At 42.8% G+C, this 15,867-nt stretch overlaps 1 protein-coding gene across 2 annotated transcripts in view; it reads left to right on the top strand.

Moving 5' to 3' along the window:
* cdk14 (cyclin dependent kinase 14) overlaps nucleotides 1-15,867 on the top strand; it is a 198,821-nt gene that overhangs the window by 6,832 nt on the left and 176,122 nt on the right. For both annotated transcript variants that reach the window (XM_071468356.1, XM_071468357.1), the window contains exon 2: nucleotides 7,156-7,187. In XM_071468356.1, the coding sequence (XP_071324457.1) occupies nucleotides 7,156-7,187 (32 nt within the window). The remainder of the gene's footprint in view (nucleotides 1-7,155; nucleotides 7,188-15,867) is intronic.

Genomic DNA, 15,867 nt, shown 5'->3' with positions numbered 1-15,867 from the left:
ATATGTCATGTACGCCCCAGCCTGTCATATTCACAACATCCTGGTTTGGTACAAGACCCAACAAACATCACTTTGTCATCATTTTTATATATTTTTTTTCAGTGAAAATGAAATGAAAAATTACCATTCCAACTGAAATTCTGACTCTTATCGCAATCGCAATGTTTGCATTTTTTTGTATATTTTTTGTATTTTTTTTTGTATATTGTTCAGCCCTATAAAAAAGAAAGCAGCATTAAAACTGGACTATGCTGATAAACTGATCAGCCTCTGATGCTTTGTGCAGGGTTTGTAAACTACTGTAGAGCAAAACCTTCACGTCATCATCATCATCATCGTCATCGTCATCATCACACACTCAGTTTTGAAATATTATTCTATATTAATCTAGCAATGGATGCTGTGCTGCTAAAGCAACCTCGTATGTGACTGAACAACAATTGTAACACTAAGACGCACAATCACATCCCTGGTTGTCGAGGTGCACCCATCAAATCATCTTTCCCTCTTTTTCTCATGCACACACATCCTGACAGTCTCTCTCTCACACACACACATACACACACACACACAGTTCACGGTTGAAGCAGAGTGTGTGTAGAGAATGAAAAGCTGGATGCTGCGTATGAGAGAAGATGAGAGATGAACAGGAGTGAGTTTGGGTCGATGTTGTGGGAGAAGAAAGATTGGCATTGACTTTTCTGCTGTGCTGACGCTCATCTCCCATTGGCCGTCTTCCCTCCCATCTAAATCAACACATCAGAGCATCGATCGGGCCCTCGCCCCGCTCTTTAACAAAGCACATTCAAGAGCCAGCTTCATTGTTTATGTCCTTGTAACAGTGTTGATCCAACTGGTCCCGGTGGGCAGGGCTGCATCACATGTCACACATGATGGCAGCGTGCAACACAATGCATTGTGGATATTTTCTTTCTAATAGTTTTGAAGATGCAGATGCAGGGTTTCTGGAGCCTGAGCTCAGCAGTTAGAGAGCTGTCAGTTTCTCATGTGAGTACGAGCATGGCATGTTGTGTTTTTATGATCTCTGAGGAAGCTCCAGATGGATTATATAAGGATTAGGGAACATCTCAAACCCCCTTTATTACATTTTATTGAAATATAAAACAAAATCTCCTGCGGAACCATCAGTGATTGCCCCTGGGCTCCTGACCCACAGATTAAATAACTGAAGGGTAGTTTTCACTTTAATTAGGTGATTTAACAAAGCCAAAGAATCTGCCTCCACATTTATCCATGTTAGAGTCTTTTTTTATAATATTCATTTTAACATGCTCTAATTGGTCTGTTTCTGGGACCCAGAGGTCTTTGGTTTGATCTCTGGACTGAGAGAATCAATCTGGGCAGTGATGTGAACTAACAGAAGTTTCTCCCTCATTATTGCTGTTGAGGTGCCCCTGAGCAAGGCAGTTAATCCCCAACTGCTTGTGAGGAGCTGCAGAGTGAGATCAGTGTGTCGCTGCAGATTAAGAGGACATCCACGCAAAGCCAGCTCAATTAGAAAGCCTCTCTGTTTCCCCCCTCTCTCTTTTGTACGGTGGCCCCTAAGGACAAAGCACATACAAGAGAGAAAGCACAAACACGAAGGGAACCAGACATACAACAACACCAAAACACAAGCAACAAGAATTTCTACACCTGAACTGACTTCATGTCTCTGACCTTACCCTTCATTAAGTTTTTAATTTTTGGATTTTGAACATTTGGTCAGTTTCTCCAAATAAAGACTGTGTGGAAATTTGCTCTGACGTTTTTGGACATGTGAGGACCCGCCTGCCGGGAGAGGGTGAGACCAGTATCTCAGCAGCCCGCAGGCCGCCTCCCCAGAAAGTCCAACTGTCAGTGAGGGTAGTTTCTTATCGGGTAATTTACAGCGCCCTCTGTTTTCTGTAGCTTTTAAAATATGTCTTAAAATATGTATTTGTTGCTGCCAGTTTGTCTGAAGGTAAAACTGAATAAATAATAAATACACAATTTATTAGACAGTTTAAGAACAGTGCTGCTTCTGTGTTTTTTTTATATGTATTGATATATCACCAAATTTCAATAAAAAATAAATACATATATCAACAAAATGAAGAGAAATTTCACTATATTTTTTAACATGTCACAGGTGTATCTTTTACCTTATTTACTGTCAGATTTCTTTCCCCTGTAAAAGTGTTTATTATTACAGCTCACTAACGAGACATGCAAAAGAGTTAACAAGATCTATAACTGCAAACAAGCTAAATTATCACTCTGTCAATCATACATTCTAGGAACCTAGAAATTGAGTTGGGCGGGGGCCAGTGGGGGAAACACTAATGTGCATGTGCAGTGGGGCGTGCAAAACAGAAGCAGACCCGGACCCTAGAACTTTTTTATGCCCGATGAGCCGGCGGTCCTAATCTCTGAGTCTGGTACCCAGCTCCTGTAATAATCCACGATCTGTCCACTGCTCTGGCTCCTGGTCGCAGCTTTGATGCAGGTCAGTCAGGTGGAAATGGAACAGCTCTTTTTGAAAACTTGTCGATTGATTTTTGTGAGACACAATCAATAGTGACTTGATCAATGTGTGGGTGCAGTGGTGCAGGAGTAGCTGTTTATGTTCGCACCGCTGCAGTAACGACTCACTTAACACACAGTACACAGGCTGTGTGTGTGCCCCAAATCACTCTTTTATGCTCTTTCAGTTCAACTTTCAGACATTCAGACAACAAAAACATAATATAATATGTGAATTAGAGCAACTACATAGTTTTAAAACACAGCACAGTGTAGGTGATCCCAGAGAGTGGGGTGGGGGGTGGGGTCTGTGTCTCACCTCTCACCACAGACTCCGGTGTTTTATTGTGGAGGTAGATCTCTACAAAACGGACCTGAAAACACTTGTGTGAACATGAGTAGCTCTCACGTGTAAAAGGCTTGTTTAGAGTGAGTGTGGACAGTTGACCACACACAGTTTTTCTTGTGTTTCAAATACATGGGCTAGACATGGCCATCAAACAGGCCGGGGGGGTCTGGCTCTGTGCTCAGTGAAACTTCCTGGAGGAATAAAAATATGAAATATATCTGATAATATTCCAGCTATAATTACACCTCATCAAGATTCAGCTTCTTCTCTGTTCTTCAGAAAACTCACTGTGTAAAGTTGTGTTACTGCCACTTTGATCAGAAGTGAGGGATGCAGTATGAAAGACTGAAGAAGCAGTGATGAAGTGTTTAGGTTTTTAAAGCAGCAGTGCTTTTTTTTTCTTTTTCTGCAGTGAATTGGGACAGAACAGTCTCGTCCTTCTTTTATGTCTCCTGCTCATCATCTCCTTCTATTATTTCCTGTCTGCTCCCCAGAAATAAATACAGTGTAAAGTTTATTTACAGTGAGCAATGGCCTCTCACCAGCATCAGAATCTGAATGTGTTGACATATTCAGGCTCTTCAGACTATATGTTGCTATATTCCATATTATTGAATATTGGTCCATTTTGAATACAGATACATGTTCCTCAAATGTTATATTTCCCGATTTTTTAATTAATATTTTATTTACTTAAATATAAATAATTCATCATTAAAATTGAAATTCTTGGCTTGATGTGCTTCCTGTATTGTGGCACAGTAAATCTTCCATGTCAGCCAGAGCAGAGGCTTTATTGTCCACCTGCTGTCTAATCCATTGTATTGAGTGTGGTTTGAAGCTGTGATGATGCTGTCTGGAGTGTCTGGCTGGTCTTTGGGGACTGTGTGTGTACTGACTGTCTGAGGACAGGCAGCAGTTTAACGGCTCAGTGACTGGGCTGACAATGCTCCCCAACACTGACTCTGACATAAATAAGTCATTTTTACTGAGATGCAGCCCCAGAGCGCTCTGCCTTTTAGCCATCTGCACCACCTTTCTCATTAGACAACATAATCATCATTAAGAATATTAATAGCTGAAGAATCATTACTTAGCTATTAATAATACCCTTCATAAGCTTCTGGGACCATGAGAGAGATTTAGAAATCAAAGCTGCAGAAGTAAACAAAGTGTCAAGCAGGATGCAGTGTTGTTTATTCCCTTCTCATGCTAAATGTGAAGAATATTAATGCGACATTGTCATCCCCTGCAATTCATGTGAGGAACACGTACAGTCTGTGTGGATTTAGAAATAACGAACAATTCAATAGGTTTTTTATATACTTGTGTCATGGGACATTTTTTTGCAATGAAGATTTTCACAGTCTGCTCCTTACAATAAAACGCTGGATGCAAAGTACTATACATTAATGAAGTCTTAAAGGTCACTATTTCAGAAAGAACCATTTTATGGGAGATCATTACACACCTTTCAGCGGGAAAAATCCTAATAACCAGGTTTAATGGAGGTGATTATTAGGAACATGGCTTTAGAATAGCTTTTTGTCAGTGGCCTAAATTCCAGGTTCAGGTTAATGCATCCAGCATGACCTCTGCTTCTTTCTGCTGTCTGCGTTTGGCCGTCACCCCTTCACAGGTTTCACCGTTGGTTTTAAGGATCCCATTGCCACCTGGTTGTAGCAGATCTGCATCTGGATAATCTTGATAAGACTAAATGCATGTTTGCAGATGTGAAAGTATGTAGAAAGCATTGACATCTGTACAGTGTGACAACACCAACAACACCACTGAAAGATCGATCACCTCCACCCCTTCCTGCTGTTTCCAGCTGCCTGTCAAAAAGCTACAGACAAGCCTTTCCCCTGCAGAGGCAGATAGAGCCTATACAGCAGCATCTGCTCAGGAGACTGGATCCCTGAGATGTGCAAGACAAGGGCCACGTGACAGAGAGGGGTAGCCGTGCTAACACTTGTGCTAGCAAGCCTCTCCAGTGGCTTTGATGACCAGTATAAGTAACATTAGCGTAGTTAGTCTGAGTGACCTTGGCTGTCTCCGTCTGTCATGTGACTCTCACCTTGCATGTTTGTAGGAGCTCCTTGTGAGTCTCCTGCATCACATTCCCTTGACCTGGGACGTGACATGTCTGCTGGTGGGTCTGCAGCTCCACACACCTGATTTGCATATTGGCAGATCTAATCGCAGGGAAGGCAGAATCAAGATAAAGACCACACTGATGAATACCAATGCAAAAGCCTGTGATCAGAGGTCATTATCCAGATGCAGATCACATGTTGGGATCACAGTGTCACAGTGTTATCACCTATAAGTATTGGCTATAATCAGTATTTTTATTTGTCTTTTCAAATTTCCACATCACATACCTACCAAAGTACACCACTGCCTTGTTGCAACATATGCAGACCCTGGAACAACAGATTTTTAGTACAGAGTATTAGTATTGGAATTCATTAGAGCTGCAAATAATGATTGTCATCGCTGATTAATTTTAATGCATTGATGAATCATTTTAGCCTAATCCATCCCCGAACTATAACCAAGAGCCGCACATCTGTAGAACAAGTCGGGTTTTTGACACAGAACAACAGCAATAGTGTCAAACAAATACTGACCCAGACTGACACGGTTGCATTGGTGGGATTGATTACATATTGTGATACTGCGATTGTCCATTGAGCCCAGTCCCAGCAAGTGCATTTAGCAGCTCTGTGCACCCCAGATGACAGGCACACACAGAGGGCCAGTGAAGAGACGGAGTGGGGGGTCCACTGGCCCATTAACACAGCGGGACTTCTAATGGCCAGGCTGACTGCGTCAGAGGAGAGAGAGAGCGGGGTTAAACGAAATGCAAAAAAAAAAAAAAGAAAACCATATTGCAGTTATTTTGGCAGGCATTGCAATCGCGATATGAGACACGATTTTAGTTGGAATGGTCATATTTGCATTTTGTTTTTTATTTTCACAAAAAATGAATAAAAATGATGATGATGTGATTTTTGTTGGGTCTTGTGTGAAGCTAGCACGTTCCTTTACGTCTGGAGAATATGAGTCGTACGCCGGGGCATCTCTGTAGCACCACAACGTTTCATCTATGGTCTGTTTGACCTTTATCAAATAAATTGCAACCTCTGCGATTTGGATATTGCACTTTAATTGTTCAGCCCTATTTTAAATAGTAGAAAGAAAATAAAATTAATATATGGTGCAAACTGCCACAAATAATTCAGTGTATGGGAAACACTGTTTAAAGAAAAATTACTTAAAGGTCCCATATTTTAAACTTTTCCTGTGTTCATCTCCATCAGAAGATATGTTTGTGGTTTAAAGAACCAAAAACCATCTCAGTGTAGTTTTACATCTCCTCTCTCAGGCTTCTCTCTGGAGCTCTAGTAACAACATTTCAGTCAGCCAATCAGAAGAGAGGATCTGAGTGTGACTGCTTTGTTGTGACATCACAAAGTTCCAGAAGTCCTGACGGCTGGTTTTAAGGCTCAGTTTCTGAATACAGGCTGTGTGCATTTCTCTGTGGACTGAGGCTTTGATACTTTCACAGTATTAATATAGAACCTAGACCTGCTTTAGAATCACAAACACATGGACATCTACCTTTAGACTGGATGTGACCTTTAAAAGATTAATCAATTATCAAAATAGTTGCCGACCAATTTTCTGTCAGTCAGTTGACTAGTTTATGAATTGACTGATCACTGTAGCTATAATATTTATCAGAATAATTCATCTATTTAGTGTGGAAACAGTATCTGCGATAAAATATTCTTAACTCAAGCTCAACTCAAGGTTTTTCTGGCCTCACTCATGTAGAAGGCTTTTAACAACCACTGTATGACAGGGCTGTGATGTCAGGAGGCTGAGTGTATGTATACACGATGCCATATCGTAAATACTACCTCAATTTATGTATCTATGGAGGATTAACTAACTTTGACATTGCAGGTTCAACAGCGTAGAACATTTTTGACTCAAAATATAATAAAATGATCTCTCTCTCTCTCTCTCTCTCTCTCTCGCACAAAGATTTTAAATCCCCATACCCTCTGCCCTAATGAAACTCCATGAGAAAAACGAGTTGTCACCAGCTCAAACCAAACCGACACCCACGGCGCTTTAATATGCACAGAATGAATTCCTGACAAATTTCGGTGCAGTGACAAGGTTGCGTGCCGAGCTGCATCTCTACCATTAGACTTTTTATTTTGTTCATTCTTCAAAAAGATGTCAATACAGCCAGTGTCTAATTCTCTCTTGTTTTCTCTTTGCAGCTTTCAAGAAAGAGGACAGCGGCTTTGATGAGGTAGGTTGAAAATTTGTGAGATTTTGGGAGCTCGTGACAGTTTCAGGGCTGTATCGCACTTTAGTTTTCACTAAAATTATTCAACAAGGTCTTGTTGACCAGATGTTGTCAGAACAGTCTGCATTGCAGTTGTTTTTTTTTTTTTTTGGGATATGGATGCTGCTGTAACTCGGTGCATATGGTGTGTAATATATTCATGTGTGGAGCGTGCTGGTTTTCCCTCTCATCTCAGAGACGTCCCTCGGGGTCAGTCACCATCACGGTGCTCCTCTGGCCTGCCAAATGAGACATCAGCACATGCACCAGCCACGTTCCCTCTGTGGGAGAATACCAGTGGATCCACACCTGGTCCACATTGTACGCGCTGTCCTGAAGTTAATCTCCGTTTCCACATTGTGTCAATTTTTGTTCATTGTTCTTCCATTGTAGTCTTAAAAACACCCACACTCCTCCATTCATTTTTAATGTGTGCAATTCGAAAAGAATGTATTGTGTAAGGTAAGTGTGTAAGTGTAAAGGTACCAGGTGGACGTCATCTTAAGAACAGTTCAGCATTTAGATAACACCACGTCTGTGTGTTTCCCATTGCACCAGTAGTAGTGTAATGAGAGGCTGATTGCATCTGCTGTACTGGAAATGAATATGGTGGCATTGGAGTTCATTTGCTACAGGGCTGCACAGATGAACTGAATTTGAAAACACAGGAGCTCAACATCAGAATCAGAATCAGTTTTATTGCCAAGTATGTTTTCACATACAAGGAATTTTTTCTGGTGATTGGTGCAATTGATCAGCAACAGTGGGGCTCTCTAGCCTTGTTGATGAGGCTAATAGCAGATGGGAAGAAGCTATTTTTGTGGCGAGAGGTTTTGGTCCTGAAGGACCGCAGCCTCCTGCCAGAGGGGAGTGTCTCAAAGAGTTTGTGTCCAGGGTGGGAGGAGTCAGCTACAATCTTCCTTGCACGCCTCAGAGTCCTTGAGGCGTACAGGTCCTGGAGGGACGGAAGATTGCAGCCAATCACCTTCTCAGCAGAGTGGATGATACGCTGCAGTCTGTTATTGTCCCTCTCCATGGCAGCAGCGTACCAGATGGTGATGGAGGAGGTGAGGATGGACTCAATGATGGAGGTGTAGAAGTTCACCATCATAGTCCTTGGCAGGTTGAACTTCTTCAACTGCCTCAGGAAATACATCCTCTGCTGAGCTTTTTTGATGAGGGAGCTGATGTTTAGCTCCCATTTGAGATCCTGTGTGATGGTGGTTCCCAAGAAGCGAAAATGCTCCACGGTAGCCACGGGGGAGTCACACAGGGAGATGGGGGTGGGTGGGGCTGGGCTCTTCCTGAAGTCCACTATCATTTCCACTGTCTTCAGAGCGTTTAGCTCTAGGTTGTTCTGCCTGCACCAGGTCACCAGACGCTCAGTCTCCCACCTGTAGGCAGACTCATCGCCATCAGAGATGAGTCCAATGAGAGTGGTGTCGTCTGCAAACTTCAGGAGCTTGACAGACTGATGGCTGGAGGTGCAGGTGTTGGTGTACAGGGAGAAGAGCAGAGGAGAAAGAACGCAGCCTTGTGGGGATCCAGTGCTGATGGTCTGGGAGTCAGACACGTGCTTTCCTAGCTTCACGTGCTGCCTCCTGTCAGACAGGAAGTCGGTGATCCACCTGCAGGTGGAGTCAGGCACGCTCAGCTGGGAGAGCTTGTCCTGCAGCAGAGCCGGGATGATGGTGTTGAAGGCAGAGCTGAAGTCCACAAACAGGATCCTGGCATAGGTCCCTGAGGAGTCCAGGTGCTGGAGGATGAAGTGGAGAGCCATGTTGACGGTGTCATCTACAGACCTGTTGGCTCTGTAGGCGAACTGCAGGGGGTCCAGGAGTGGGTCAGTGATGGATTTGAGATGGGACAGGACAAGGCACTCAAATGATTTCATGACCACAGAGGTCAGGGCAATGGGTCTGTAGTCATTTAGTCCTGTGGGCCTTGGTTTTTTGGGGACAGGGATGATGGTGGAGGATTTGAAGCAGGCTGGCACGTGGCAGGTCTCCAGTGAGGTGTTGAAGATGTCCGTGAACACCGGAGACAGCTGATCAGCACAGTGCTTCAGGGATGATGGAGAGACAGAGTCAGGACCGGCTGCTTTGCGGGGGTTCTGCTTCTTAAAAAGCCTGTTGACATCTCTCTCCAGGATAGAGAGAGACGTTCCTTTGGTAGGGGAGGAGGGGGGTTCTGATGTGGCTCTGATGTGGAGGTTGGTGTCAGGCTTGTCCCATTGTCTTTCAAAGCGGCAGTAGAACTCATTCAGATCGTTGGCCAGACGGAAGTCGTTAGTGGAGTGGGGGGGTTTAGGTTTGTAGTTTGTGATCTTTCTGAGCCCTTTCCAGACAGAAGCAGAGTCATTGGCTAAGGGGTCATAAGGGAGCAGGCACCTGATGCTGATCAGATCTGCATCCTGTTTCCACTCTGAGTTCATGGGGAAAGATCTTATTGGAAATTGTGGAGGTCAAACCCAAAAACAGGAGCTGAAAGTCACCGTTGCTCTATAAACCTGAGGGGAACTGCAGAGTTGGTGATAATTCTCTGTGAGTTCATCACTACGTCTGACCCTTTGCTCATTGGATGCAATTATGTCAATTGTTAATATAAAATTATTGACTAGTGCAGCTTTAATGTAGCCAAGAAGGTCATTTACCAGAACACCGGTGTCTTTAGCTTTAGATGGTGAGACTCTGTGTGGAATCAAGGTAGGCGTGCCAAAGAGTGGGCAGCAAAATCTGTAGAAATCAGTCAACCGTGAATGAGTAAAATAATCAGACATGGTTTTGTGTTTTTGTCTGATCTATCAAATGTGACAAATCAAGATGCTTCATCGCACTGATACCACACCAGCATCACCATAAAGCAGCCCTGTTCAACAGCATAAAACAACCAGAAGTATTAAAGGGACACTTGCCTCAGCATGAATGACATGTGAACATCTGATGCATGACAGATTTATATGGCCTCACAGTATATACTGATGTTTCTGTTAGTGTGAGCTACACGACATGTCACCACATCTTGAGATTATTTGTATTGTCCCGGGAGCAGTGAGTCCGAAAACACCCTGGAAATTAGTTTCCTCTACACTGGAAAGTAAACAGCTGTGAATGCTAACGTTAGCAAAAACTTACATATAGCACCTTTAAATGACCTGAAACAGATATTTGGTATGACTGTAATGTGGTAAGCTAATTCTGACAGCAGGCAGCAGTTCTGTACTGTGTTGGCATTAACATCAAAAACTAAACCATACCCCATGCGAGTGGTGAAGGAAACCACTAACTTCCCTGGTTTTGGGATTTACTGTTTCTGAGCTGCAGATGCTTTGATCAGAGGAAGGAACAATGTTAATGGTAATGACACCTCTGAAAAAACATTAAGGGCGCGCAGCATTATGTACTTGAGAAACCTGACTGTGCTGTTTTAGCTCCATCTGATTTCTTGTGTTTCATACTCACCAGGAGCAGAAACTGTTTGCTGTTAAACTGCAGCCTCAGCTGTAGTGCGGTGGTGTGTGTAGATGGGGCGATGAGGAATGCAGCGTTGTAAGATTTTCCCATTGAGAGGACCATGGAGAAGTCGTTATTTTTGTTGGCAAATGCTCATGGGAGCTCAGATATCACGGACGCCACATATATTTGGCAACAGGGCTGTTTGTCAAGTTTCCTGTGCTTATTTAGATTAGGAGATATGGTCCGCGTTCCTGTTCGGGACGGGACTTTTGTGGTGAAACAACGTGAAGCAGACCATTTCTAGAAGTCAGTGCCATGGGAATCAGCCCGGGCCATTTGCTATAAATGGGCCTTTCTGCTAGGGAAGAATTTAAAGAATCTGAGAGGGGAAAGCCTCCTGCAGCATGGTGTTTGTAAGAGACTGAATGATGGTGTACAGCGACAGTGTGCGAGCACATCGCAGGACGTGATGGTGTATGTGTTTGTGACTTGTGTGTGTCTGAGAGGAGCAGACAGAGATGGAGGGCTTGTTTGCCACTGGTGCCTGTTGAACTGATTATCATTCATCACAGTGAAAAGGAAACTATGCGTCTGTTTAAAGCATAAAGATCAGACTCAGAGCTCTGAGCCTCATTCAGGCAGGAGGAGGGGCAACATGTCTCTTATTGCTTTTCTTTCCTCGGTTTGGTTGAAGTTAAAACATGCAGCTGGCTCATGACGTCGCAGTAGGTCAGGAGATCCTCCAGGACCTACTAACTACAAGATCTACAAGAGGTCATTGGTCTTTGGCTTCAGACAGACTATTTTCTGATTGGCCAAAGGAAACTTCTTGGTCTTCATCTTTTGATTTTCCTTTTTTCCATTAACCATTAAAAATGACCCGACTGCAACTGGGCTAACTGGTGACAGGGACTGGGAGAGGTAATGTAGTCTGACTCTAGGCTGGAGGCATAAACCTGCCTTCCTTTCTGCTTCACCGTACAGTTTTCAAAATCCCCATCACTACAGGAAACAACAACAAACCTCCGAGCTGCAGCCTTCATGCTCAAAATGGTGAGTTTTAATGAAGACTTAGATCATGTGTAATCACACAGTCGACATATGTCTTTGCTGCCTTCTGGGATGGTTTCTTTGTGGGGAATCAGTGCAAATATTCCACCAAATCAAGTTCCCTGTGACACTGTCACTGCATCCTAGGTTCAGCACAATAATGAGGTGGCATGTGATGACTACTGGCTTTCCTTATCATACACAAATACATCCAACAATCTGGACTGTGAGGGTTGATCACTTACAGTGATACTTCACTGAGTCCAGTCCTGGCACAGGCAAGTTGCAGGCCTGTGCACCCTGAATGACAGGCACACAGAGAGGGGCGGTAAAAACTCTATGGATTCTCTGACTCAACTCGTGCTGCAAATTCTCCTGGTGCTTCTGATGGCCGGTCCGACTGTGAGAGTGGGGCAGGGAGGGGCCCTTTGAATCAATCAGTTCTACAGTGAAATAAGATTTTACCCATTTGAAATAGTAAAAAATAAATAAATAGAAAATCAATCAGTGTGGCGGTCAGTTGTTGATATTGTGGTGGGCTGCCACAGATAAAACAGTGAAACAGAAACGCTGCTTTCCCATCAGCCATCTTTGACTCTTTCTTCTCTTTCTCTGCATTTTCTGCACACAATGTTCATTGTCTATTCTCAGTCCAGTGTGAGCTGAATAGTTTCATGTGTTTGGTCTCAGAATCAAAAATTAATGCAACAAACGTGCTGCTTAATTACTGGAAGCCCTCAGAGAATCCATTAAAAGCAAAATGCTGTCGTTAGTTCCAGGGAGCGTAAATCACTGTGAATTCTCTGGGAGTCTTTTGTTTTTTTTTGTTTTTTTTAAAATCTGTGCCTTCATGTCTTGATCACTGTTGTCACAGTATGAGCCTGGAATTATCTTGTTCCATCAGCATTCAGGATCAAATTCAACCATGTTCATGTTTTATGTTTTACCACCACCATTTTGAAGACAGTTAAAATATCATTTCACGGCTCAGATGTTAAACTGTATCACATGAACTGTCCATTTTTATCTGAGACATCAGATGAAACCTGTGATCCCAAAGCCTCCAGCTTTCCTAGTGAACCGCCTCTTCAACTTGTCATCAATAAATCTACAGAATCGTTTTGTGAACAACAAGCTGTATTGTCATTCGCAAAGATTCAGTTTGTTGCTGTATTACTTTCAAATAAAGGCAGAGGAGCAAAGAAGACGTGGCTGTGGCTACTGGGGAAACTTGCTTCACTAAATATTCTCCTGTCTTCAATCTGATAGAGAGCTGCAGGAATGTGTCCCAGAAATTAGTTAGCATTTTACTGTAGCTCCTCTGGTTCCCTCATCCTGAAGTCTCTGGTTGTTTGAATATGTTTGTGGTTGATGACTGAAATCAGGTCTGTGTTTAACAGCAGCTCAAGACATTTTCAGGTTTTATGCTCTGACATCAAATCCATCAGTAAATCCCTCAGTCCTGATTTCTTGAAGCTTCTCTGTCTGTTAAGAAAAAAGGCTGGTTGCTAACAAGTGTCTAAATGAGACAACAGAAAACCGACCTCCTCACCAGTCCACCTTTACAACCTGGTTGTGTTTCTACAAACTGTCACTAACTCTGTCAGAGGAAAGGTTTTGTAGAAGAGCTCAGAGCTAAATCAAACTACAGGTTGAAGTTTAGTGGTGGTGAAGGTGAAGTCATGTGTAGTATCTGAAGTTCTGTATGTTATGTTGTGTGAATTTATGGATTTGGTATGTTTAGCTAGTAGTCCCCTGGTCAATAAGATTTAATGGCCTTAGTCAGAAGGTACTAGGGTGAAAAGATTTAAGGACCTTAGCTAAAAGGTCTTAGGTCAAAAGGTCTAGGTGCCACTGGGAGATGGGTGACTCCCTCGTTTTATGTAAGCAAGCCCTTTTTCTGTATTTACAGAAACCATATGTTTTACCTTAGGTTCACAAAAACAATCAGCCTATATAGACGGGGAGTTAGAGCAGTTGTTCAGAGGAGATTCACATTGGCTTCGACTCCTCTCTCAGGCAATCCATGGTGCTTGATTTGATGCTGGACTTCTTTGTAATAAACCTCTTTATATACAAGTAAGACGGTGTCAGCGGAGTTTTCTTCATCATCATCACATCATCGCTGCTTAAGAAACAACACATGTGTAATTGGTTTATAGCCTAACATGAGCTTTTTACTGCTGCTGATTGTATTTAGGCTTCAAACATTATAAAGTGGTGTCATTAGAGAGGATTATCCTGCTGAACAAAACCAGGATCAGAAACTGTTGCTGATTTTCTGTTATAGTCCAAAACACAATGGAGAAATCCCATTGGCTGTTTGTGGATGGAACCATGGTACGCTGACTAACGGGTTGGCCTACAAAAATACCAAGAAGGAAGTTCATGGAGTTGGGGAGCGGCAGCAGTTGGTGGTTTCTCAGCAAAGAAACTCAACAGTCTTTTAAAGTCATTAACAGTCATTTAAAAGAAAACTCGATTCATTAGTGTTAATTCTGTAGATGTGGCTGTCAGTTCAGCTCATTATCAAAACACTGTACTAGACCCTGAAGTAATAAATCATTTGGTCAGACCCATGTATCATTCAATATTAGGGTCATTGCAGATATTTCATATTGTATATTTAAGACAATCAAGTGCAGAATTATTATTGGTCATACTCAAACAAACAAACCTAAAAACAAATGAATTGACCTGTGTGAGAGGAGTCATCGTACTGATGAACAGAGAATCATGTGAGTTTGCAGCCCCACTCGCTTTTCTGCAGCTCTGCAGCCTGTTTCCCCTCAGTATTGACCTGTGTGCGCCATAAACCCGCTGCTCTGCTGCACTCTCACTGCTCCCATAACATGTAACAGCAGCAGCAGTTTTCTACCTGCCCAGCAGCAAACAGCAGAAGCTGAATTTTAACCACTGAACATTTCATCAGGTTTCTACAGAGTCTGATGTTCAATTTGATTTTAGCAGAACACGCAGCAAAGAAGAAGTGTTTGGATTAGAGCTGCAGTGATTCGTTGATTAGTTATCAAACATTTTCTGGTTCCGCCTCTCGATGCTTCTCCTGGTCATTCTGTATCTGTACATGGTAAATAAGTCGTTGGTGTTTGAACTGTTGGTTAGACAAAATGTGGCATTTGAAGTTGTTTACTTGGACTACTGGAAATTATAAAGATGGGGAAGCAAATCTTTCTCACCAGATTTTGAAATTGTAAAGCCTGTGATTTTTTTTATTATTATTACTGTGAATTAACTTTTGTAATTTTCAAGAACTCATTTCACTGTTAATTTTCAATGTTCACAAATTCAGAATGAAAAATTCAAGCTTTAAAAAAATCAGATCATATATATTCAAGTAGCTCAAATTTGACAGGGCAAATTCAGATCCAGAAATTTGAGTTAAAATCCTGATTCAACATCTGGGATAACAAGGATAAGCAATCGATTCTATAAGAGGATAGGACATGCCATTTGTTGTGGATATTTTGGCCTTTTTGTGTATTGCAGCCTCTGACTCTGGCTCTGGTGTGGAGTTGGTGGAGCAGTCCCCCCTGCTGATGATGTCGGGTCTGGGCGGGGCCTCTCAGGGCTGGGGACAGGTGTAACAGGGGCCGCAGCATTTTTCTTTCTAAAAAAAAAGAATCTCTAGTTCTCCTCATCTTGAATTATCGATATGTTTAGGGTGAGATGTCGCTCGAGGGGGAGCACACAGTGTGTGGCTTCATACATGAACACATGCTTATTTTTTCCCCCCGCCTGTGTGTGCATCTAAGATGGCTGCTGTGGAGCCATGACAGTTTTTGTAGTCATGGTGGGGAATTAGAGACTGGGATTTTCCCAGAGAGGTTCCTCCTGGGGAAACCCGTCTTAGCCGTTTCTATGAAGGAGATATTGTGAATGTTGTGTGGTTTCTTGTGTGCGTGTAAATATACTCAGTATCTACGCAGAAAACACTTTCAGAACCCGGAACACCTCAAACAGCCACTCCCACTTAGTGCTCTTCAGTCCTGTGGTGGTGGGTGGCCACACACGCTCGCTTGGGGCTGTACATTAACACAAAACACAAACAGATGACTGAATCAACAGTTTCTGTCCAGCCTCCCACTCTCGTCCCGAGCTGATCTGGAAACAGAAGCTGA

The sequence above is a fragment of the Trachinotus anak genome, unplaced genomic scaffold (genome assembly GCF_046630095.1).
Source record: "Trachinotus anak isolate AG129_WGS33_773 ecotype Australia unplaced genomic scaffold, CSIRO_AGI_Tana_v1 ptg000032l, whole genome shotgun sequence".
NCBI lineage: Eukaryota > Metazoa > Chordata > Actinopteri > Carangiformes > Carangidae > Trachinotus > Trachinotus anak.
The sequence above is the reverse complement of the archived record's forward strand: the minus strand, read 5'-3'. Positions and strand labels throughout refer to the sequence as shown.